Source organism: Fringilla coelebs (genome assembly GCF_963513975.1).
Source record: "Fringilla coelebs genome assembly, chromosome: 7".
NCBI lineage: Eukaryota > Metazoa > Chordata > Aves > Passeriformes > Fringillidae > Fringilla > Fringilla coelebs.
The window spans coordinates 25,852,469-25,876,771 of NC_140035.1; the positions used below are offsets into that span (position 1 = coordinate 25,852,469).

General features: G+C 37.0%; 1 protein-coding gene across 2 annotated transcripts in view; it reads left to right on the forward strand.

Moving 5' to 3' along the window:
- ADAM23 (ADAM metallopeptidase domain 23) overlaps window positions 1-24,303 on the forward strand; it is a gene marked incomplete at its 5' end in the record, with an annotated part of 66,894 nt that overhangs the window by 37,514 nt on the left and 5,077 nt on the right. The window contains 11 exons of one of the 2 annotated variants that reach the window (XM_084209014.1): window positions 2,461-2,532; window positions 3,284-3,370; window positions 3,525-3,605; window positions 5,504-5,554; window positions 6,028-6,091; window positions 7,338-7,443; window positions 8,856-8,975; window positions 9,943-10,111; window positions 11,942-12,053; window positions 20,024-20,114; window positions 22,289-22,343. In XM_084209014.1, coding sequence (XP_084065140.1) covers window positions 2,461-2,532; window positions 3,284-3,370; window positions 3,525-3,605; window positions 5,504-5,554; window positions 6,028-6,091; window positions 7,338-7,443; window positions 8,856-8,975; window positions 9,943-10,111; window positions 11,942-12,053; window positions 20,024-20,114; window positions 22,289-22,343 — 1,008 coding nt within the window. The remainder of the gene's footprint in view (window positions 1-2,460; window positions 2,533-3,283; window positions 3,371-3,524; window positions 3,606-5,503; window positions 5,555-6,027; window positions 6,092-7,337; window positions 7,444-8,855; window positions 8,976-9,942; window positions 10,112-11,941; window positions 12,054-20,023; window positions 20,115-22,288; window positions 22,344-24,303) is intronic. The other variant, XM_084209013.1, reaches the window with a different exon arrangement.

The following is a 24,303-nucleotide window of genomic DNA, read 5'->3' on the forward strand; positions in this document are numbered from 1 at the left end:
TAATAATTTCACTGACATCATCTGTTCTCAACTGTTCTCAGATATCTGTGTGGGTATTTTCCTGAGGGTGTAATCAGCTGTTCAACCCCTTAGCATTTTAAAATAATATTGAGAGGAATGCAAATTGATTTTCATAATTCTTCATGCTCAAATAATGATAAATGTCACATTCGGCATAAATGAAGTATTTATGAAGCTGGAAGTAGTGCAAAATAAATCCAGAAGTGTATGCTCCACCTATACTCAATTCTTGGACTTTGTCTGAGGTTGTTCAAAAGAATGCCAGTTACCACATTAGAAAATACAAAATCCATAGCTGATTTCATATAGGCAGTAGTAACTTTTGCTTGTTCTCAACATTAGCTTAATTTCATTTCAAATACACATCTAGCAAGCTATCATTCATAGCTGTTTCCTTCTACCATTGCTTTTTTGCCTAAAAACTTACCAAGGTCATAATTTTTTCTAAGACAATGTTAGCCTGCCATCCCTGTAAAGCTGAGCAGTCTAAAAATATTCCATGTGGCTCCTTTTGCCAAGTAAGAGCAATCCAAAGCATTAATATTCTATTTAATCATAGTGTCAAACTGCTGTCCTTGTAGAATTTAATACCACATGAGGCTATTAGGCTGTTCTGTTTACTTGCTATACCCTTTGGTGGACCATCACCTTGCACAATTAACTAAAAAAAAATTTGCCTGTTCAAGTGGTTTTGAATCTTTTCCCAGGGTAGCAATCTTTGCTTATAGAATAAGAATGCAAGAATTTTTACACAAAGGAATAAGTAGGGAAATAGAAAAACACAGCTTCAGTTTTTAGTGACAATTGTCAGGCAAAGTAATCTGAAGAAGTTTCAATTTGACTCAATTTGACAGAATAAAAATCTGATTTATTTTAGGGAAAAGGCTTAGGGGGTAATGGTTGAATTATCTTTATATATTATCTGTGTCTGTGCTTCACAGCTTTAAAGTACTTTGGGAGGGAAAAATAATCATGCAGTGTTTAGAATGCTTTTATTTATAGGTCAGGAGGTAAGGTAGAAAATTGCGTGTTTAATCCTTTGGTAAGTAAAACAAAATTGTTAAGCAGTCACCATGATGCCATTTTTAAAATTATATCCCGAGTTATGGTCTGACATGTAGATGAACATTAAATGGTTCCTGATTGCCATAGGAAATTTGTGTGTGCCTGCTTGTGTTCTGTAATTTTCTTGTTTGATGGAGAAATTAATTTCAGTTTCAGAGTAAGAGATCTTGCTGTTTGCACCAAAGTGTAGTAGAGACTGGAGCTTACAGAGGGGGAAAAAAATTAAATGTTTTTTTTAATCCTGTCAACATTACTGGTGAAGAAGAGCGCATATAGATATTTCTTCAGAATTGTTTTGCTTCTGGCACCCAAAATTGTAGATGCTATTGATTACCTATGTGGCTTATACAACACAAGTGAAAGGTTGTATTTCTCTTTTACTAGGCATTGTGATTCCCCCCCTGCTCCAACCAAAACTACCCAAGAAGAATTCCATACAAGTTTATATATAATTTGTATTGTATTTTATGTTGTTTCAAATCTTGCTTGTTCTTCACAGTTTTACTTCCACTAAGCACATACAGAAAAGTTTACTCACATCTTTCACCCCTAGATTAATCTGTTCACATTTTAACTTTTTAACTTCTAACTTCATTTCAACCGTGTTCTAGTGGATGTGTTTCTGCTGCTAATATTCCAATTAAATTGGTGATTCCTGATATTCTTAAGTGTATTTAAAGCAGAGTTATATTGAAAACAGACAAGCTTCTTGCAGAATTATTTCTGTGACAAGACTGAAAAGTACCTTCAATCAAAATTATGATGTGTGAAACCACTATAGAATCTGCATCATCCTGAGCTGCAGCATTTATCTGCATTGTGTGTGTCTGGTTCTAGGATTAGCTGTTCAGTAGTCTTTGTATGTGGTTGTGTAGAGCTAAGGCACATAGGACTTCCTTTTGGCAGTATTATTTCTCTTTATTATTTTCATGCACAAACATTGCAGAGGAACAGACGGTGCCTCATTGCATGAGCAAGTGTGGGTACCTGAGCAAATCCCAAGAATGATATTGTGGAGCAGTTTCTTGAAGGAATTGTCAGAAAACTTGGGAGTGCACGGAACAGGAGTGAAGTTCAAATGTCATCCCCTTAAATATTATTGTGGTGTCTCTCTATTTATCATGCTTTTCTGAGATCAGTATTCTCCTAAAGAGGACCAGCATTCCTGTGATTTAGCTGTATGCCTTTCACGTCTGAAAAATTCTGATGACCAGCATTTGAAAACCACGCTGCCTTTTCTTCACCAAGGCATGGTGCCTGCATTGTCTGGGACAGTGGATTTGTGTAGCATTGCAGAAATGAGTCGTGTGTGACACAGAAGTCACTTGACACTAGTTTTATTCTTACTTTGGGGTGGGGGCTTTTTTCTTTTAGCTCTTTGAAGCCACCGAGTGTGGAAATGGATTTGTAGAAGCAGGAGAAGAATGTGATTGCGGTTTCCGAATGGTAAGTAGAGTTATATATTGCTCCAGAAGTCTTTTTTATAAAATTTATTAAGATAAATTAAGTGATTGGTAAGAGAGGGAGGAAAGGTTGTGGAAATTAATTTGTTTTGCCTGTTGTTTGGGAACAATTTTGTTAAAAGCCTGTGTTAAAACATTTTTTCAAATGACAATGAGTGCAAAGACTGTGTCCTCTGCACAGTTCCTGTTACACCAATGACAAGATACAGCTGTTTCCCAGCAGTTTTTGAATTGCACTGGAGAAGTGCTTACCTCTTTGCTTTTCTGGATAGCATGTCTGGAGTGGGAGACTCCTTACTGATACTTTGGTGCCTGTTTTCAGACAGAACAAGTAAACTGTTGTTTTCTTCTCTGTTGCAGAAATACTCCAACAATGTTTTTGCAAAAATCTGCCCTCCAGATTTGAGTTATTGTTCTAGTATTTAAATACAGTTGCACTTGTAATTAGGTTGGAGGTTTTTTTCTGCATTGAATACTGTTGAACTAAGCAGCATAAATTTGGCACAGGCCTCAAAAAGTGTGAATCCCTGTGTTGCTATAGCATTGTATGTCACTGTTTTCCCTTTAATATTTGAGTATTGCAAAGGCTTCTTCCAGCTGATAATTTCCAATCATCAGTGCTAAACTGAATCTTTTGTCCGCTGGTATGTAATAATTTGATGTTGGAAAGATTGTGAAGAAAAAAAATCTGTTTAAAATGGAAAACTAAACTTTTTGCTGATTTTTTTCTTCAGGAATGCTATGCAGACTGTTGTAAGAAGTGTTCTCTTTCTAATGGAGCTCACTGTAGTGATGGACCCTGCTGTAATACATCATGTCTTGTGAGTGTTGCTGCCATATGTCAGTTGTTCTTTTCAGTTGTCCGTGGCAGTCATGTGCAGACTGTTAAAGTTCAGTGTGTGTTTTAGGTAGAAGGAAAAGGTGCAGCATATGTAGATGTATTCTTAGTGCTGAACTATGTTTTTAATTTTCTAGTTTTTCCCACGCGGTTATGACTGTCGATACGCAGTGAATGAGTGTGACATTGCAGAGTTCTGCACTGGGGATTCTGGACAGGTATGTGTGCAGAAATGTTCTCTGCTTGCACTGCTGATGTTTGTTTGCAATCTCTTTTTGGTATTCATTTAACAGGAAAATTGTATTAACAAACTCCATAGTCATATGCCCAAAATTATGATGTAATAATGGAGTGTAAACTATTGTAAACTCATGAAAACAATAATCTAAGTGGACTCAAAAGATGACTTCTCTATGTTTATTTGGTTTTTATAAGTCTTGGGGTTTTGTGTTTAATATTTGTGTCAGGCATCCTTCTTTACTCTTTGCCTGGTCTGTAATTTAAATAATAAGAATACACTGCAAATGTGAATGTATTCAAAGGTAATAGCACTAAGATTTTATGAAATAAAATGGCTTAAAATATAATTGTAGAAAATTCGACTAAAGGAGTGTAGAAACATAGAATCATTTAGGTTGGAAAAGACCTTTTAGATTGAGTGCAACCATGAACCCAGCACTGCCAACTCCACCACTAAACCATGTCCCTCAGCGCCACATCTACATGTCTTTTATATACCTCCAGGGATGGTGATGTTCCTGTGCCTCTGGGCAGCTTGTTCCAATGCTTGACAGCCCTTTTGATGAAGAAGTTTTTCCTAATATCCAGCCTAAACCTCTCCAGCACAACTTAAGGCCATTTCCTCTTACCCTGTCATTTGTTACCTGAGCAGAAGAGGCTGACCTCTACATCTCTACAGTCTCCTTTCAGAGAGTTGTAGAGGGTGAAAAGGTCCCCCCTGAACCTCCTCTTGTCCAGGCTAAACAACCCCAGATCCCTTAACTACTCCTCATAAGACTTGTATAAAGTGTGTTATGGTTTCTAAGAGTGTGCACATGTATGAGAATTTTAAAAGTTATGGATGTTACGCATTTGTCCTGTAAACATTTGGCTAATATAAAATATGGGAATAAACAGCAACCAGAATGCTGTTTCAGTTTGATTTCTTTTAAATAGTCAACATCCTGTACATTTCCATTTTCACAGCAACTTTGATGTTTTAGATGACATACACACCTTTTCAATATTGAATGTTTATATATTTATTCTATCTATATAACAACTTCATAACTGATGCAGTCATCTACTGCATCAAGTTCTTAGCCTTGAAGAAATGAGATTCAGGACAAATCACAATCTCTTTGGCTGTAGTTAAAAATGCCAATAATTTAACAATAACTTCCTTTTATTTTGTCCTCTGAGACGTCAACACATTGATATGTAGCTATGCCAAGATTTTATCGTAAATCTTTTGCTCTGTAGATGGAGCATTCTTAAGGAGAGAGAGAAGGGCTTTCTCAAGCTGCCCTCAAGAGTATTGGCTAACACAGTCCAGTGCAGCAGCATTCTTTTTCCAAATTTTCACAGTTCCCTTTTAGATGAGAAAAAACCTTAAGAATGGTTTAAAGTAAGTCCTTACTTTAGTAGTCTGAGGTTTGTGGACCTAGTGACTTGTTTGTACAAAAGAATTTCCAGTGCCAAGGGAACATAACAATTGAGATCATTAAGCCCCCTGAAGCTCTGTAAGCAGTAGACTGGTAGGCTGTGACCAGGTGCTCCCTCACTGTTGTAAATGCATGTGGTGGCAGTGTTGCAAATGTGGCCCCAATATTAGCTACCAAATATCCTCTTACTGAACACATTGGCTTTCATTTTGCCCCACCTCCGTAATTTCTTCTTGGAATATGCAGGAAGTTAAACTTGAACATTGTATTTCATGGCTCAAGGTCTTAATTTTTTCACTTCTATTTGTAGCTATGAAGATTATTGCACTAATTATGTTTTCAACCCCCTTCATATGTTGTCCAATATTCTTAAAAGCAGTAAAATTCTATATGTGATACTCTGATGTATTGTTACAGTACACATGGCAAAAAAGCTTCTTAATTTTTTTCAGTGTCCACCAAATCTTCATAAACAAGATGGGTATGCCTGTGATTCTAATCAGGTATGCAATGTTTTAAAATCCCTGCACATTAGCAAATAGAAATCAACACATTCTTGTTTAGTTTTGGCATTGTTTTTTTAAAATGCTGTGTTCCATATTTCTTCATAAATTTTATCCTTTAAACATCAATGTTGCTTGTGTTTTATGCACTCTATGAATTGTAATAATTTCTACTTTGAGTGAAATCCACTTGGTACCTCTACATTTTATATGTAGATATTTTATTAGACTCCATTGTAATAAGTTCTTTCCAGCTATGTAAAGGTATAAAGCAAGTGCTTAAATGTCAGTATGTATTGGACACAAACTGGCTTTGGGAATCTGGGCCAAAATGTGTACTTCGTCTGCCCAAATTCATGGAATCTACATCCCAACATGCATGTGAAAGGTGACAATGAGACACTTGTTGTGGGAGGGGAGGGAGATGACGTTGTTTTCCAGTTCTCATTCCTAACATGTTGTATTTTGTTTAGGGTCGTTGCTATAATGGTGAATGCAAGACAAGAGATAATCAGTGCAAATATATCTGGGGATCTAGTAGGTTGATTTTAATTACCTTAAATATATTTTATTTCTAGTTCATTCCTGCCTTTGCTTTGGAGTTTTTGTGGTTTTATTTTTTGCACTTGTCACTACAAGTTAAAGTTTTCTGATCAGTAGAGTAGATTGCAGTGAGAAGATGGCTTGATTGCCAAGTGGAATTCTGCACCTGGGAGTGGTGTCAGTGAGAGTGATGATGTGGCTGCAGATCTGGGTTGGGCAGCAAATGCTACTGGGGGAGGGAGCTGAGGATTTTTTGGGTATCATTCAAAACCAGATGTTTTGGGCTTTCCTTTAATGACAGTCACCATTTCCATTATCCCATCAGTGGTTCCTGCCAAAGCTGCTCCACCTTGCCTCTCCTTCCTATGCTATCCTCCAAGTCAGAAGAATTAGTACATTGGTGTGCACTTAAATATGCATAGAGTGATTTAAGTCCAGAGGTGTTGAATTAAACAGAATTGCAATTGCAATGGGCTTTGCTTACAGCAGAGAGGGCTGAATGTTCTGTGTAATGACTTGGAGGCAATTCAGCAGAGTAGAACTACCAGGATGTCCTGTGCTCTGGCATTTAGTGTGTTCTTGTGCATTTTGTCTAATCATAACTGCCACTAAGGCCACTCTGTTATTATTTTATCTTCCTCTATATAATTGTTGTGCTTTTCTATTTTCTTTTTTTTTAGATTCATTTTTAGAAAAAGCAAACGAGCTCATTAGTAAATAATTATGGGTTTAAAATCTATTAGTTCAGAATTTTACTCCTACAAATAAGTAAAAATTGCACTGTTTTCAAGTTTGGTTTCCTCTGAACATCTGAAAAATAGAATAAAATCAACCTTGAGTTGATGTCAGAACATATGCTTATCATAAATGTCCTTTATAGAATCTTCTGAAATGCAGATCAGGAAAAATTGCAGTGAAAAAACAACTAGATTAAATCTATGTGCAACTATGAAGCAAACAAAATTACACCACAGATAAATTTCATATGCAGAATACAATACAGACACCATGGAGGCTACTTTTAGAAGTTCAGAGCAAATTTTGAACATATCAGTAGGTATTTCAGTTTAGCCTGTTCTCCCTTTTAGTCACTGGAAAATACCATCTGTGCACATACATGTGTATTTAAATTGATGGTTTGTATTAAAAAAATTACAGAGACCGGCTGCAATAAATTATGCAGGTTTCAAAGCTGTCATGTTGCTAGTGAAAAGCATGTTTCTTTTTTCTTCATCAACAGAGTCTTCAGGATCTGACAAATTTTGTTATGAAAAGCTAAATACAGAAGGTACAACAAAAGGAAACTGTGGAAAGGATGGAGACCGATGGATTCAGTGCAGCAAACAGTAAGTTCAGCTTGGTAGAGATTATTTGTAATTTAAATAGATTGGTAATGGTTTAATATTGTCTACTTTTTCATGCATGTTTCAGCAGCTTGCTTTGCTTTATTTTGAATCTCTTTTCCCTCATGAGGTTTGCATTGTGAAAAAATTGCGCTCTGACAATTCTATAAGTGACTCAGCAATAGACTTGTAAATAATTCTAGATTTTCAGACTTCAGTTATTTCAGAGTAGCTGAGGGACAAGATAGCAAAAAGTCACAAGTTCATAACATAAAAACACCTCAGCCTTGGCAGGGATAAATTAGGTTGCAAATACACACACTGTGTTTGGTCCCTTGCTCTGGGACTGACACCAGATTATGCTGTGTCAAGTTTGTTCCAACCTTTACTTTGACCAGAGAGGACCATTAGACATTCGGATGCTATAGAGAAAAGGCCTGATTAATTTCCATGTGATTATTACTAGATGAATATTTGATATATTTGATTAAATTTACTTTTCAAGTTAATGATTGTTAGTAGATAGAGTTACATTTCTCCTGATTTTCTTCTGTTTTGTAATATTTAATTATGTATGTACAAATTTCAGTTTTGGAATGACATTTTCCTTCTTTGACTATTTGATGTGAATTTTTTTATATGATTAGTTTTCGTAAGGAAAGGAGTTGTTTAATTTAGATGAGGATAGTGTGTTCTAATGTGTATGTTAAACCCCTCATTTCTATAAAAGCTTTTCTTTGTTGGTAGAGAGATGCAGGACAATGATTTGGCTGAAGGGGTATTTTTATTTTTTTCAGTTTTAACAAAGTCAATTGCCAGCATTCATTCAGCTGCTTCTGTGACTTAGGCCAATCAGTATTAGTTAATATCCTTCTATTGAAGATATAAAAGATATGTTGTATATATTATATAAAATATATTTAAATATATGCAGATATAAAATAACATTAAAAAAGGAGATTCTTTACCAAAACTTGGGCACACATAACTTCACACTAAAAATTGTTATGGTTCTGTTGTCCAGCAAGGGAAATAAAATGCAATGAAGATTTCAAACTTGACATTAATGTATGGTGTGTAAGCTGCCAGTGAGAAAGAAAAGCAATTCAGCCTAACTTGACAAAGCTTTGTAGAGTTTGGCTCCTCTTACTTGTACTGGATTGTTCTTAGAGCACAGATACGTTCTGTGCTCATGAGAGCATTCACTGGTGCATTGGAGTGAACAATGACTTGTTTCTGCCTTCTGTCATTTAAATAAAATAATATTTTATTTCCAGGCTTGCACTCTGAAAGTCTGTCGTGTGGCTTATGGTAATATATTACTGTGATCAGCAGCACCATTGCTAGACTTTCTTTTTTGTAAGTTTACCTCATATTATTCCAGTAATATTTTGATTTTTGTTTTCATTTTCCAGTGATGTTTTCTGTGGCTTTTTGCTCTGTACTAATCTTACTAGAGTTCCACGAGTTGGTCAAGTTCAAGGAGAAATTATCCCAAATTCTTTTTATCATCAAGGACGCATAGTGGACTGCAGGTAAAAGATAATGCAGTGTTCCAACGTGATTTATCTCTTTCAAACCTAATTGAATTAAGAGAGACATAAATATGAGAGTCTGTGAATTGTAGGTAATTGCAGCAAAATCATTATTCTGAGTGGTATTTCTTTTGATTTAAAAACATCCCCAAACCATAAAAAGTCTAATATTCCACATTTAAAGAGAGTAAAATGTGCATTATACTCCCGAAGCTTTCGCTTGATCCCTCCAATAGCAGAACTTCAGTCAGAACTTAATGTTCAGCATTACGTTTTTCTGGAGATGGAGAAAGTCTGTGATTGCTAAAGACCCATATTTTAAATAGAATGATTTTGTCTGTTAAATACTCAAAGGGACAGCTGTAGTGAAGTGAAGGCTGAGAGAAAGGAAACTGCAGAGTTGCAGCAGGGTAAGATGTTCAGCTACAGTTCAGTTAAAGGACAGATAAATGAGTTTCAGTCTTCTGCACCACTGGGTCTGTGCACAATACTGGGTTTGTATTTTGAAGACATTGGCAACATTGCAGTTTTTGTCACCCTAAGAGTACTGTCTTACATAGTTGGGTCCTGAGTGAACAGTGGTTCTTAATTCTTCCATTATTCCACTAGTGTTTTTATTTAAATCACATGGAAGTTAGTTTTTAGGTTTTTTTTTTTCTAGCAATAATATTTCACAGCACTTGGAAAAAAAGAAAAAAGAAGGAAAATGGTCTGTCAGAGACTTAAAAAATCCCCAAAGCCTAAGGTGCCCTTCTTGAGTATTTAGGTCCTAATCTAGATTTATTTTTATTTTGTCAACTGGAACACTGTCATTGCTGTGGACAGACAGAAAAACTCTATGGTTTTGTTCAGTCTGTCTAAATGAAAGAACGGTGTGGAGCTTTCAGTGTCTACACCAACGTGCTTTTAATATTTTCAAAATATTCCAGTCAGAATACTAATACTGTCTTAAACTTATTTCTCCTAGTGGTGCTCATGTTCTTTTAGATGATGATACGGATTTAGGTTATGTGGAGGATGGAGCTCCATGTGGACCTCAGATGATGTGTCTGGACAAAAAGTGCCTGCCAATTCAGTCCTTGAACATAAGCAGCTGTCCCATTGGTTCCAATGGAAAAGTCTGTTCTGGTCATGGGGTGAGTCTGTACTGGGAGTGAGCAGCTCAGCTTCCCCAGCTCTCTCTGCTCTACCTGATCCTAACACCTGAAAGTCTTCCTAAGAGCTTTTGATCTGAAACCACGAATGTTGGATTCAGGGGAACACTGCCATTTTGTGATGCATTAAAAAAATTTTACAAAGGAAAGTTCTCCAATTGGTTCTGCAGTTATATCCAAAGAGTTGGTTTGTAAATAGCGAGAAAGACCTTTGACATTCGTTATTGAAGGACTTCTGTAATGTACTACCCATATTTCAAGCTACTCACCATCTTGAATGAAACCTTTTCCTGCACACTAACACCTTTATAAAGTTGGTCTTTTGTTCATAGATTTATAGCCCATGGCTTAAATAATTAAAATTCCAAACTATGTGTCCTCAGCAGAGAGGGAGTTCTTGAACAGTTCCAAATAGATCTTGAACAGATCCAAAGTGTATCATTTTACATTCAGGCACATTATGCTCTGTTATTCTACCCACAAGTTCATTTGTCTAAGATGTTAGGTCTGTTTTGATGAACAGATCACTGTTTTAAATACCAATAAAACCTTTCCACTGTGGGATTCAGTGAGACAAATTCTTGCCTAAAGGGCTAGACTTTGTACAAGAAGGGATTATTTCTTCTTGTTGTCTGTGCTTGAATATAAAATTGAGTGTTTCAGGGTAGAGGGCTAGGCTCAAAATCAAGAATAAAAATTTTAACATTTGAAAGTAAAGTATCCAGGAGATTAGAAATCATCTTGGTACTTTTTGAGAGTGACATGAAGGGTGAGTGAACTATCTTACCTGTTTGCTATGGATTATTACAATTCCTAATTTTAAAAGGGTATTTCAGTTGGTCAAACCTGCCATAAAATGTGTTTATCTTCAAGTTCTTAGGTAAGATTCTGCAGTGAGTGCTTCTTAAAAGCAGAGCATGATAAAAGTTGAATTAAAAAATCATGTGTGTTACTTAGAATCATTTGTGGGAAGGTTGTTTCCTGGGTTTTTCTCATTATGTTCCAGTATCCAAAAGACCTTATTAGCTGTTTGTCTAAGGAATTACTTCATTTCTAGTCCTATAATCAAAACTTCATCCTTTATGTCTGTTTCTTGTGTCATGCTCTTTTCCACAATAGCCTCTTCCAGCACCATTCCATGTTCTTTTTCATATGGGAAGTTTATGGCTATTAACTCTTACTATTGATTTCATGGTTTAGGTTTTGTCCCCTGGATAGGTTTTTCTGTATCTAATAAATATACTGCCAATTTTAGGGTGCTAAGTTCTTTTTTAGAGGTCATTCAGGTAAATGTAAGCTGAGGAAGAACTGTTCCCTCTCTTTTAGAAGCCAGACAAGCATTCCTCATTGCTGCTTAGGAAAAATGCTGAAAAACCAATGAAAATATATTGATTTTGTTCTACATGGGAGCAAGCTATAAATGAGAGGTTGGAAAGTGTAACCATGTCCTGAACCTTTCAAAGGCAAATGTTTGTGTCCCTTCTGGGCATCCAGGCTCACAGTCCGGATAGTTGGCTGGTGAAGATCTAACTAATCCAGCTAAATTGCTGTCATTTTTCACAGCCTGTGCAGGTGTGTGCCAGTGATGGTAGAACCAGTTCTGCTTGTCCTAGCATGTGAGAGTATTAGGAGGGTTCAGGTAAACTTCCAGGTGTGTTGTGGCATTCCAAACACTCAGTGCTATTGCTAAAATATATAAATAGGTGAGTTTTATACCTTGAATTAAATGTCTAATTACATGTTAAATAAATGCAGTGTGACATGTTAATAAAATGTAGTTAGAAATTAAGTGCTATCACTTTTTCCCCCTAGGTTTGTAGTAATGAAGCCACTTGCATTTGCAATTTCTCCTGGGCTGGGACAGACTGCAGCATTGATGATCCTGTCAGGGATACTGGTGGCAAGAAGGATGAAGGACCCAAGGGTTTGTGTTTTGTTTCAGTTTTTATGTTCTTTATGTTTTTCTGTTGATACATGGTAGCAGAATTAGCATATAAAAAGCAAATACTATTGTACAGTGTTTAGACCCAGACAGTAAAATTCTGCTTCATGTAGAGGAAGTAGATTTTTCTTCCTTGAGAATTGATAAAACTTTTACTTTTCTAACTTAAATTTGGGAAAGATTTCAGCAGGTAATGTATTTTTCCTTTGTCCCTTATTCTCTGTTTTTTAATTATTATTTTCGTTGTAATTGGAATCTGCCTTAGTGTAGCTCTTATTTTTTTTATATTATAATTGAATATTTATCTTTTACTAGAGATTTTCAGTTTCTTAGTTGACTAATTCAGAGAGCTGTGGCATAAAAAAGGGAAAAGTGGAACGTCCCTGGTAAAATCAGATTCCTTGAAATCGTATTGCAATGAAAGAAAAAAGAAATTAGGATTTTTGATGACTTAAATTATTCTTACAATCATTGTTGCTTGTTCTTATGTAGTTGGTACATATTTCAACTACTTATGAAGTACAAATATAAAGGGGAGGTATTGAAGAAATTATCCAAAACTTTTTTCAAAGAGGAAGGAAGGTATTTGAGTTTCTCTCCGACTCCTCTGCCAAAGAATATCTTTGGAGTTGTGCTGTCCAGTTTTTTTAATGTCTTTCCTGTTATCAGGGCACTGTTCAACATCAGACTATATTCATCCAGTCTTACGCATTTACAAAGTCCCCAGTTCCAGGTTCTTCTGCTCCATTTGCAAGGTAGATGGAGAAAAATAAGAGTTGTTCAAAAAGGTAGTCCTGAGGACTCAGACTCCTAACTGATTTCCAGGGTTTCAAGGAAGGACAGGATTTTGGTATGTCTGTCTGGAATGGCTCTGCATCTGTCTTGTGTGCCTTTTTGTGTTACCCCTTGGCAGAATGGTTCCAGTAGACCTTTGCCAAGAACTGTCAGAAGAGATCCTCTTGAAACAAGTTACTATTGTGAAGGAGGCTCTGTAGACCAGTCCAGATTTGTGTAAGGAAACTGCACAGGTGCTTCCTGGACTCCTGCTCCCAACATTGCTCAGTGTAGAGCTGCCTGGTTTGTACTCTGCCTTACAAACCACTTTTCATTCCATTTCCTCTAAAAACCTTCCTGACAGTGGAATGCTGCTTAGAGAGTCTTAAAAAAAAAATAAAAATTATGGAGACCAACACTGCAGAGCTGTTCAGTTCTCTGTGTGTGTGGATGAGGAGAGCAGGATTTAGAGCTGCGACGCTGAGAGCATATAAATTTCACTTTGGTCATTTCCAAATCTGGTAGGTAAGAAATGATTCCCTCCTCTGTGAAAGAGTCTATAGGAAGGGTAACACAGAAGGTACACTTATCTTTGATAAATTACTGTAGGTCAGATTGTCTCATCTAGTTCAGAATGGAGATATCTTAGTGAAAATTAATACATCAATGTTGAAATATTCTGGGAAAAGCCTTAAATGGATAGTAGGTGCATGGATCTCTGCCAGCAGGTACAGGCAAAGTTTAGACTGCATTTTTTCAGTGGAGTCCTCTGCAGAATAGCAGGCTGTGCTTTTGTTCAAGGTGGCTCGATGATCTCAAAAGCTGGATTATTTTTCTTGCAATGTTTCAGTAATTTACTGATGTTGAATCACCTAGAAATAAATTTAAGAGACTGAACACTATGATCTCTTTCTGTGTGCTTATAGAGAAATTCCTTTCTGACAGCTTCCATTAAGTTTTTATCCCTTATTACTCCCTATGTCATATGCCAGTTTACAAGTCTAAGACAAGGAAACCAAAATAGTCAGTTTTCCTTAGCCATAAGGTTGAATGAAACACTCATGATGTGAAAATTCATCTAATAGGTTCAGTCTTTTTCACACCAAAACTCCAAGCATTTTTCTTGCTACAATTAGAACATGTATAGGTAGGGAGTGTTGCTATTTATGTATGTATTGTTGTGATAATTGACAATTGACTGCTATTCTGCTGCATTTTTCAGACTTTTCCATCATCCATCAATTTCTTTTTGTTCCATTCTCTATTTCAGGATAAAAAAATTTGTGGTCCTTAATTATGTTGCTGTTAATACATGACTCTTGAGTTACTCTAAACTCAGCAACCTACTGTATCCTATACAAGCAGATATACACAGCATTTAGCAGTTTGGGGAAGACAAAGAGTTCTTGCTGTTAGGTTTTGGTTACTGCAGAAACTTTGAATTACTTTAGGGCGTGTATTAGCAGTTTTGAAATCACTGGGACTCCATATTCACATGAGATTATTCTTTGCAATTTAATTTGCAGAATTAGGCCTTTATTACTAGTGGAGTACTGTTTGTTTATTTTAATATAGAACTTATGTCTCAAGTGTGTGTGTGTGTGTGTTTGTGTGTGTATATTTATGAAACAGGATAAAAACCCCTACAATATTTTAAAACACACTTCACTCAGCATGGAGTCTATAAAATCTTTGTCCCTAAGTTCCCATTTGACAGGGAATGCAGCTTTTTGCTTGTGGTCTGCTGTGACTCCATGAATCTATCAAACTTTTAATCTCTAACACAGGAGATATACAGAATTTTTTCCTGAAGTGTTCACTTAAGGATTAAAAGTAAGGCCTCAATGTCTTGAGGCGCTATTTGAACATATCAAAATTTCTAGGGTGTTACCTGAAGCAGGTTTCTAGGGTAGATTTGTGCTTTTAAAAGGTGTAACCTGTTTGAGGTCATATAGATAAACTGAGAGTCCTATTGATAAATGCAGTAACAAAGAAAAATATTACTAATTAGTAAAGGAATTACTTTAAAAGTTGGGGTTTTTTGTTTTTTCCTGAGGTGGGATTGTTTTCAAACAGTTTTCATTTTCTTAATTATATTATGGATACAGTAAGTTTCTGGTAATTAAAAAGAATGGTTTTTTATTGGCAATTTATTTATATTTTGGCTGTTTTAAATAAGCAGTAGATTGAGGATGTTCCCTTTTAGAGTATATAATAGAATCACAAGCTGAAAGGAATTTACAGGAAAACTTCTCCTTGAAATATTTGCAAGCATTCAAAGAAAACCAAATAGAGCTCATTTCAGAATTTTTAAAGCTACACTATTTGGTAAACAAAGTTTGTGAAGAGATTTGAATTGTTTATCCAACGGTGGATTCTATTCTAAAGTATTCCTTTGAGGGATTATTTCATGTTTTCATTTCAGACATATATGTGATGATTTCCTGAAAAATTCTTCCCTTTTCCCTCCGCACAGTGAGCATGGCTGCTAACAGGCTAATAGGTGCAGTGGCAGGGACCATTCTGGCCTTGGGGGTGATTTTTGGAGGCACAGGGTGGGGAATAGAGTAAGCACTTTTCTCAGTTTGAGTTCTCTGTCTGGTGCCTTAGTGTGTGAGGTAACCGTATGCACCTGAGCCCTCTGTGTTCCCCTAGCTTTGTCCTGTGGTGACCGTGTTTGTCGTGTGATTTGACTGTGTCTGTGTCATGTGGTTTGCTCATGCAGTGTTGAACCTTCTCCTGTCTGGGATAATGTGGGGCATAAAACAATAAGTTTGTGAAATTTCACATTGTCACCATAAAATTAAATGTTTAAATGTTTCCATTACACCAAATTACCAAAAAAAGAGAAAAAAAAGGAAAAAGAGGGGAAAAAAGAGATTTCTTGATTATTTTGCAAAATAGACCAAGTAGTGTGAAGTGTTTTATTACATGCAGGGCTTTCAGTCTAATGATGAAGCTAGGCAGATGGTGATGGTCATACAGACAGGTAGTTTTACAGTAAAACTTCTGAAGGTTCTGTTGCTAGGATTCTGTTACCACAGGATAGCACAGTGCTGGAGTGTAGTATTCATGTATAGAGAATTCGTATGAGCAATTTTTATTGTCTTTTCATAGTTCTAGAAAATGGTAATCCTAAGTGTTATCCCAGTACCTCAATTTTAACAATGGCTATGCTTTATATAAATTTGTGTTCATGTATATATACTCATAAAAAGGCCCATGTAAAAGCTGTCTTCATTCTGCATTCACTGTGGAAACTACAGATGACATGACTGCTATTTTGCTGCTCGGAGATTTCCAACTTCTCCATGTTTCTAGTACTATATATGACATCTGGTATGTGACAAGTGGCACCCCTCTGAAAGGGGACTCGTTAGCAGGACAGTCTGTGATTTCCAGCCAGGCTGAGTGCAAAGGCATTCACACACACTTCTAGTCCAGTGAGGCAGCACTTAGTGTGTCTGAGTCTGCAGCCCTAGGAACCTGTCCATGTATGAAACTGATCCAAGATTCTCAGAAGAGTAGAGACCTTTATGTTCACAGAGGACAATTATTAGAAAACAAATAGAAGGAAGAAGGTAAGAGGGTATTTCCTTGAGAAAGATCAAATCTGTGTTACTAGTAGCTTTTACAACTGTTTGCTAAAAACTGAAGACTGTGAAAGTTGTAGAGGTTTGGGGTACAGATTCTGGAGCAGGAAGTTTACCTACAAGTTGAGGACCACTTGCCTTTTGCTTACATTCTGCCTTGTTCTCTTCTGTTTGTCTCTTCCCTCACCTGCTATCTCAAGCCACTCAGCTCTGACCAGTGTCCCTGACCATTTGTTCTTGCTCCTGTATCCTTCTGTACCAATGCCAGCTTTTCATCTCTCTCTGCTTTTATCACTCACTACCTGACTCATTCTTTTTGTTTCTATTCATTCTTTTTTCCTGCATCTCATCAATATTTCTCTGTCCTCTGGTTTCTTCAGACACAAATGTGCATTCAAGGCAAGCCACTGCTACTTTTTGTTGGTTTATAGAAAGCATGCAGGGAATGCAAATTCCCTCTGTGTTCCTAATGCCCTGCTGGCCGTTGCTGTGCCTGGCTGCAGGACAGGGTGTGAGCATCACTGCCTGATGCCAGGACCTGTCCTCCTTCCTCACCACTTCACTTGCAAATAGTAAATGCTTGTTCAAAGTGCTGAAATAACTTTAATTACTTAATGATTTATGAACTTCTTTCAGGAATCATGGGGGACAAAATGGTGCAGTAGTTTCTTTTCCAGATATCATACCAAAGTGGATACGTAGCTTTGATAACTTAAACCAGAGGATTTGGCTGGCAAAGCAACAGGCAAGAAAAGACATCAGATCACCAGAGTTGTTGTTACCTGCAGGACAGTCTGCAGTAAACTTGCCTTTTCTAATACTGGGAGAGTTTCAAATGGTGTGTATTCGTTCTTGTAGAATCTATTGGATGATGATGAAGATTTTGGGAATAGTCTGATGTCTGCTGAAGTTTCAGGTGTGTTCTGCTTTAACACCTTCAGTAGGATTCGTATCAGAGTCCTAAAAGATGGCCAGGGATGGTACAATAGCCATGCTGGGGCAGTGTCCTTGCAGGAAAAGGAGGTGTGCCAGGCAGCAGTCTGCAGGAGATTCCTCCTGACAAATCTGTGTCTGCAGGTTATAGCAGTGGCGTGGTGGGAAGAACAACGTACCAAAGTATTGCCTCTTGTGATAGTCTGGATGGAACATGATCCTACAGTGTGGTGGTTATTAAGATCTTCCTCTTACTTCTGGTTTGTCAAGTGTCTGAGTTCAGTGACTAAAGAGGTTTATTGAGCTGAAACATGGATTTTTATTTTTCTTCATTAAAGTCCCTTTACTGGTAGCAAAATAAATACAATTTTTTTGGTAATGCTTAATAAAACATAAGGCATAGATCCTTACAGTAAGGTATAACACATAAAAATAATCTCATTTTAAGTACTTTTATGTGCACAGTCTGTCTTAAAATGACTCATCAGTGATCCTCTTGGATCTCTGTATTTTGAAGCTGGGATTCAACAGTTGGAGTACTCCAGTCTCATAAATAAGTGTTTGCTCTTTAGTCCTATTACCTATTCTACAGGCTTGATTTATTTTTTTTATATTTTTCTATTGCCTGAGCCTAATTGTTTAGTATATTATCATCTTCTGTTTAAATTGACTGAATTATTTAATATTTATAGTAAATAAAACCAATCCTGATTTTCTTTATTTAAAGAATAAACTGATGTTTGGTGATTAGATATGCTCTATGAAATGGATACACATCCCTGGGCATTAACAACCAGGGACTATAGCGAGAAAAGGGATGTAAAAGTGTTGATTTGGCACATCTGTATCTAATTTATGACTATGTTACTATCAATTAATCATTGTACGTCTTTTGTGAGAAGATGGCATTCTGTGGCTAGGAAGAAGTCGGCTTTTGAATTTTTCAAGGCTTATTTATTTAGATTTTCAAGGCAAATTTATTACAGATAAATCACTTGCTGTGTTTTCAGTCTTTTGTTCTGTGGGATCATTTGATGAAATCCAGGACAAACAGTAGCTGTCAGTCAGAAATGGTGGCTCATTAGGCTGCTGTTACTAGCAAGTCTTAATTGGAACAACAGTGCCTGCAGGATGGCACTTACCCTCCACCATGCTCAAGCCTGTTAATTTGAGTCAGGTGTGACTTAGAGTTAAGTCCAAATAAGATGGACTTCCAAATTGTGCAGAATTACCTTTTGATTTTTGTAGTCAAATTTGTGCACGGTTCATCTATAAAGCTCATTATATTTTTCTTTAGTCCAACTATTTTATTCATGTTCCTGAATAATCTTTGTGTAGGAACTGCAGGAAGCAGTTTTTAAAACTTGGTTTTCTTTTAGCTAATCAGAATGTCCAGAAGCACTGAGATGAGAGAGATGTAGTGGATGCAATAAAATTAGGTGGCTGCAGTAAATTTTAAAACTTAGGGCAAGTGCTTATTGCAGTGTGTGGGGTTGGGCAGGAGGTTTTGTAATATCGACCTAACAGCTTAAAACTTTCAGTTGTTGCAGCTGCCCTCACTCGCTCTTTCCTGCTCTCTGGCTGCTCCTCTTTCTTCCTAATATTAGCTGTGTGATAGTTTTCCAAACTCAGCTCAGAACAATTAATTAGGAGCATTTCAACTGCTGTGTAGAACTGTTGGTTTGGGAAGAGTGGGATAGGGGTAAGAGCTGTTTTTGAAGGCTATTCCTGAATATGTAAATGGTTAAACAAAGTGTGTGATGTGCTGCAGAAGAACTGTTGAGTTGTTTTCATTTTGCAATGTTTTACATCAAAGACTGCAATGGGAAGTTTTTGTACAGAGCAAATGTTACTCAAACCTCTGTCCTGTGTAAACAGAGCACTTAAGGGTCAATTATTAATATCTTATTTAGGTGCTCTCTTGCCCTCTTCAGAAAATTGCACGAACATATTTTGTGCTGCTTCTTTTTGTTGCTCTTTTTTCTGCTCCACCCTTCCCCACTTTGTTGTTCAGTCGCTTCTTGAGGATGATGAAGAGATGCTTTGATGTTTGGAAAGCTTAGTGGAAATAAACTTTTATTTCAATCTTTGTTCCCTATTATATAATCCTTTGCTTTTGTCAAACAATTGTAAATTTAGCATTGATGTAACTGTAGGGTGTCTGAATTCTGATGAGTAAGTGGTGCTAGATGCTCTCAGCTCGAATTAAAATACCTACACTTTTCAGGAGCTCCATGAAAAAAGAGAGGGCTTTTAGATTTTTTATTTCTTTCTCATTTTCTGTAGTCTTAAAACATACAGCATTCATCCTTTTCCCTCTAAGTTAAGGAATTATTCACAACTATTTTAGTGTCCTCAGCTGACTGTTCATGAAGCAGATAAAGAAGTAAGTTACCATGGAATTCACTGTCTAATACTAGGTTTTTACCTATGGTAGAAGTCAGCATAGCACAATGCAGAGACCAACAGCTTTGTTTGTTCCTATTGTTAAAGAAAAGTAAGTTAAGTTGGGCTCGTTGACACTGTCTAGAGGCATCACCTTATGTGCTGTCCCATATTCCCTGAATTGTTTGACTGCCCTTCAGATGCTTCACGTAATGTGAATGAAGTCGTTGGTTCTTATGTCTGTCTTACCCTAATCCTTTATCACAGGTCCTAGTGCCACCAATCTTATAATAGGCTCCATCGCTGGTGCCATCCTGGTAGCAGCTATTGTCCTTGGGGGGACAGGATGGGGCTTTAAGTAAGCAATGCCGCATGTCTTCTCTTCGGTGGCTCTGGCATTTCTATTTCTTGCTTACATCACTCAGTTTTGAGTTCCTGCTACAAGAGTTCCAAGTTTACCCCCCAGACTCTAACAGACTGTTTTAAACAGGAAAAGAAATTACACATGCAGTAAACAAGTGAAGGAAATGGATGTGAAAATAGCAAATGTTATCAGGGTGCAAAGTTGAATAAAAGAAAAGAATTAGGTGAATTCCTGGAAAATTAAGTTAACACTTAAGGAACAAGGTCTTTTTTCACCCCGAGTCCATAGCATTGAAGCTGATTACATTGGTTAAAAAGCTCCCAAAAGATACAGGTCGTATTTACAATGTAGCAATACTCTCAGCTGCTCAACTTTTTGACAACAAGAGATGTCATGTAAATGGTCAGTGATGGAAGGAGCAGAGTCATTTTTAGGAACAACTGTGTTGATGTAATTGACTCTGGAATAGCAGACTTAAAATCAGTAACCACAAATAAGTTTTCTAAATTTTTTTTTATTATTGATACACAATTTAAAAAACAAATTCCAGTTTAGAGAGACTATTTTGAAATCTTGAGCTGTTTCCTGAAAGATGAAAGCATTTCTCTCCCATTTCTAGTTTGATGTGTTTTGAAACTATAAGGACTAACAGATTAGTCATTCCACTTGACTACTCTGTTAAAGCAAACAGAGTCTTGTACAAAGGACCTTAATTCCTACCCTTTCTGTAGTGTCCATTCTGCCCAGTGCATGGCCTGTATTTGGTAAAAAAGTTCTCCCTTTAGAAGCAGTGTTTATAACCTAACAGATCATGGAAGTAATTAAGTACGAGTGATTTTTCGTGGCATTTAAAGTTGCTGTTTCTTTTCAATAACATGAATCAAGGTTAAGCCATGATACAATAATAAGCCATAATTCTTCAAGGAGAATAAGTAGTAATAGTAATAATTCAAAGAAAATTTTCTATGGCCTCTATTCATATTTCATGTCAAAGTTGAGAAGAAAAAATTATTCCCTAATTGATTAGGGCAGTTATCAAAGTAGAATCTAGTGATAAGGTCTTATAATTTAATTCACTTTCAAAGGTCACCTGAAAGTGTTTTACTTCTGGTTTATATTCATATATTTGTGAAGTTTCAGCTGGCCTCAATTAACTATGCATGTAGAAGGAGAATATTTCAAAATCTCTTTCAGGCCTGCTGAAAGCAGCAAATCAGGCTTTGCCCTTTCTCCTGGACAAGGCAGTTACTCCCTGTTACACTGCCTGTCACTGTTGGTGTTCTCAGAAAGACTCAGCCACATTAATTGTTCTCTCAGTGCTTGTTTGGCAGGTGCCCATTGGAATTAACCAAGCAAGATTCTGTTGGGGGAAAAAAAGTCTGCTTACCTATTTGGATGAGTTTTCTACAGTAAGAGACATTTGTCCATTACTTAGGAATTCATAGACTTTGCAGAAACAGGGTGTGCATCCCTAACTGATAGGTTTGTATTGCACAAGGTAGTTTGCTGAAAATAAAATACATGTCATGAAAATATAAAATAATTAGTTTTTCCTCTGAGTCTTTTCAAGCTGTCTGTGCCCTGGCCATCTTTGCCCCTTGCAATCAGCTCTGCAGCCCCTGCCTCCAGCAGAAAGAGCTTGAGAACTTACTTGAAAGAGAAGGGCAGGACAATCCCTCCCTGTCTAAAACAATACAGGATGTAATTGATTATTTATTCTTCATGTTTCACACTTCTCAAACTGCTCTCAGAAGTGATCAGCTTTGCACCCTGGTTTGTTTGCCCAAAGGGAGAAGCTCCTTATTCCTCTAGAGGATCTGCACTGGAAATGCCTCCTGAAGCTCCTACTCTCACAGGAGCAAGATACAACTGTTTATTCTGTAGCAGAACCTCAAATACACTGGCCTGGCCTAGCTCACAGCTTGAAGTGCATGTTTCTTCTGGGGGCCAGAGGGGAACAGAAGAGGCTTTTCAGCTTGTACACAAAGAAGGCTAGCACATGTAGACCCCCAATATATGGCTTCAGATAGATCTGGAGGGACAGAGGAGGATAATAAAGGGATTTTAACTTTTCCTTTTTTTAAGCAAGTGATATATTTAGTCTCTGCAACTATGAGAGAAGGTAGCTAATGCTTTACAAACTGGGAGATGTGATTTCTGTTTCACAGGTTATCAGATGTTCATATGAACATACGGTACTGTGGTGTCAAGTCCATATCAAACGTAAGCTGCAACTAAGCAAACTTTGTTCATGAACTGAGGTGGGGGGTGGGGGTTGGAGGGGAAGTGTTAAAAAAACCTTGATGCAAGTTTAGAGAAAAAAAAGGTAAAAACAGCTCAACAAACAACTTCCAGTTTTAAGAAGAATCCAAGGTTAATTTTAAATCAGGTTAATGTGTGGACAGAATAGGAAAGAAAATATTAACTGACAATTTTATAGACTATAGAATCTCATTAGACATTTGAAGTGGCTTAAAGGCTGTGGGTAGAAACCTTGTTAAGAAGTAGATTTTACTCAGTTGTGCCTTGCATAGTACTTGGAAATCTGTTTAAATACAGCAGTAAGAACTTGATTTTGGTGCAGCAAGTCTGTGCAAGGTTTCAGTATACAGTGTTTAACATAGGATGGACATTTTTACCATTAGAGTAGCTCAGGGGCCTACACTTTTTTTCCTAGCATATATTCACTCACTGCTGCTAAGCTACTGCAGTAATACGAGTCAATTAATGCCTTTGTTTACTGACTTTAACAGCAGTTTTGGTAACAAAACACTGCTAAGAGGTAATATTAGTAAGAGTGATGTGGAAATGTACATGAAAAGTTGCTGCTTGTTAATAGCAGAATACAAAAGAGGCAGATAGAGAATTGACTGTAGGCACAGTTCTATTTCCAGCAATTGTCCTTTGCTAAAGAGCTGCAGGGTTTCCTCTTTAATAGAAGATTAATGGAGGAACCAAAGACTTAGCCAGCTATAACAGATGCTGAGGTTGAACTGGTCTGGGCTGTTGCATTTAGACCCCAATGGTTTCCACAAGTTAGAGCAGTGGAATGCTGGTGGCAATTTTGTGAGGAAGAGGTTTTGGTCCCTTACCAGAATTTCCATCAATCATGAATTGTGGACCAAAATGCAGTCATCACTGCACAAACAGCCACTAGAATCAAATGTGAGGTATTTTCTAATTTTTCCCCAGACTACTGGAATAAATGGGAGGTCAGTGTTTTATTTTAAGTTGCTTTTTTTAGTGCCTCATTTTGATAAGTTTAGCCAGTTTTGTAGCAAAAGTTAAATTTTTTTAAGCTCTTCTTCAGCATTTGAACCATGCTTTAGGAATGCCTATGAAAACATTAGCTAGTTGAAGTGATTAAAATACTGGGTTTGCATAAAATCTTTAATAAAGCTTTGTACTTACATGATCACACGCAGGGGCACACATTGCAAGTAACATACTCTGTGACCATGTTCCTAGTTCATTGCACAAAAGAATGCAGTGGATTGCAGCAAGGTATTTCTTGAATTCATCCCACCCTTTTTGAAACCAGTTTTTCTTTTCTGAATCTTTTTTTTTTTGTAAATATGACCATGTTAGGCACTGCTGTGCTGTGGCATGGAATGCTTTTTTGACTAAAAAGAACCTATACTTTTCTTTCTTTTATTTTTGTTTGAGACCCTATTTCTGGTTGGATTACAGACAGAAAGGCTGACCCTTGTTATTTAGAGGCATTAAAACTTGACATGCAAAGATGTCGATGTTCTAAGATCTTTCACATAAACCAACAAAGGACTAGGAAGCAGCATCATTCTCAGGTGTGTCCTTCCCTAGAGGACACTTTTGCTCCCTTACCATTTAACTGAAGTGTAGCAGAAGGAATCTTGTACTGCTATAACTCAAAGCTAGAAGTGGTGGAAATACCCAGAACCTGCCACTCACCTACTCTCCTTTATTGTAGTTTTCTTGGGAAGAGGTAGACTTGTTCTATTTGCCAATTTAAGTTAGACTACTAATTGTCTTCATTTTAGTATTATAGTGCTTGGTAATTCAGGATGAAGTGGTTAAAGCAGGTCAGGTAATCAGAACAGAATTTCAGTTCCTGCAGGGTAACACCTCCCTGCTCACCTCTGAAGTGCTACAAGGGCAGTTCTTGTTAAAGCTTTGCATGTGTGTACTGTTTCCTTATTGACAC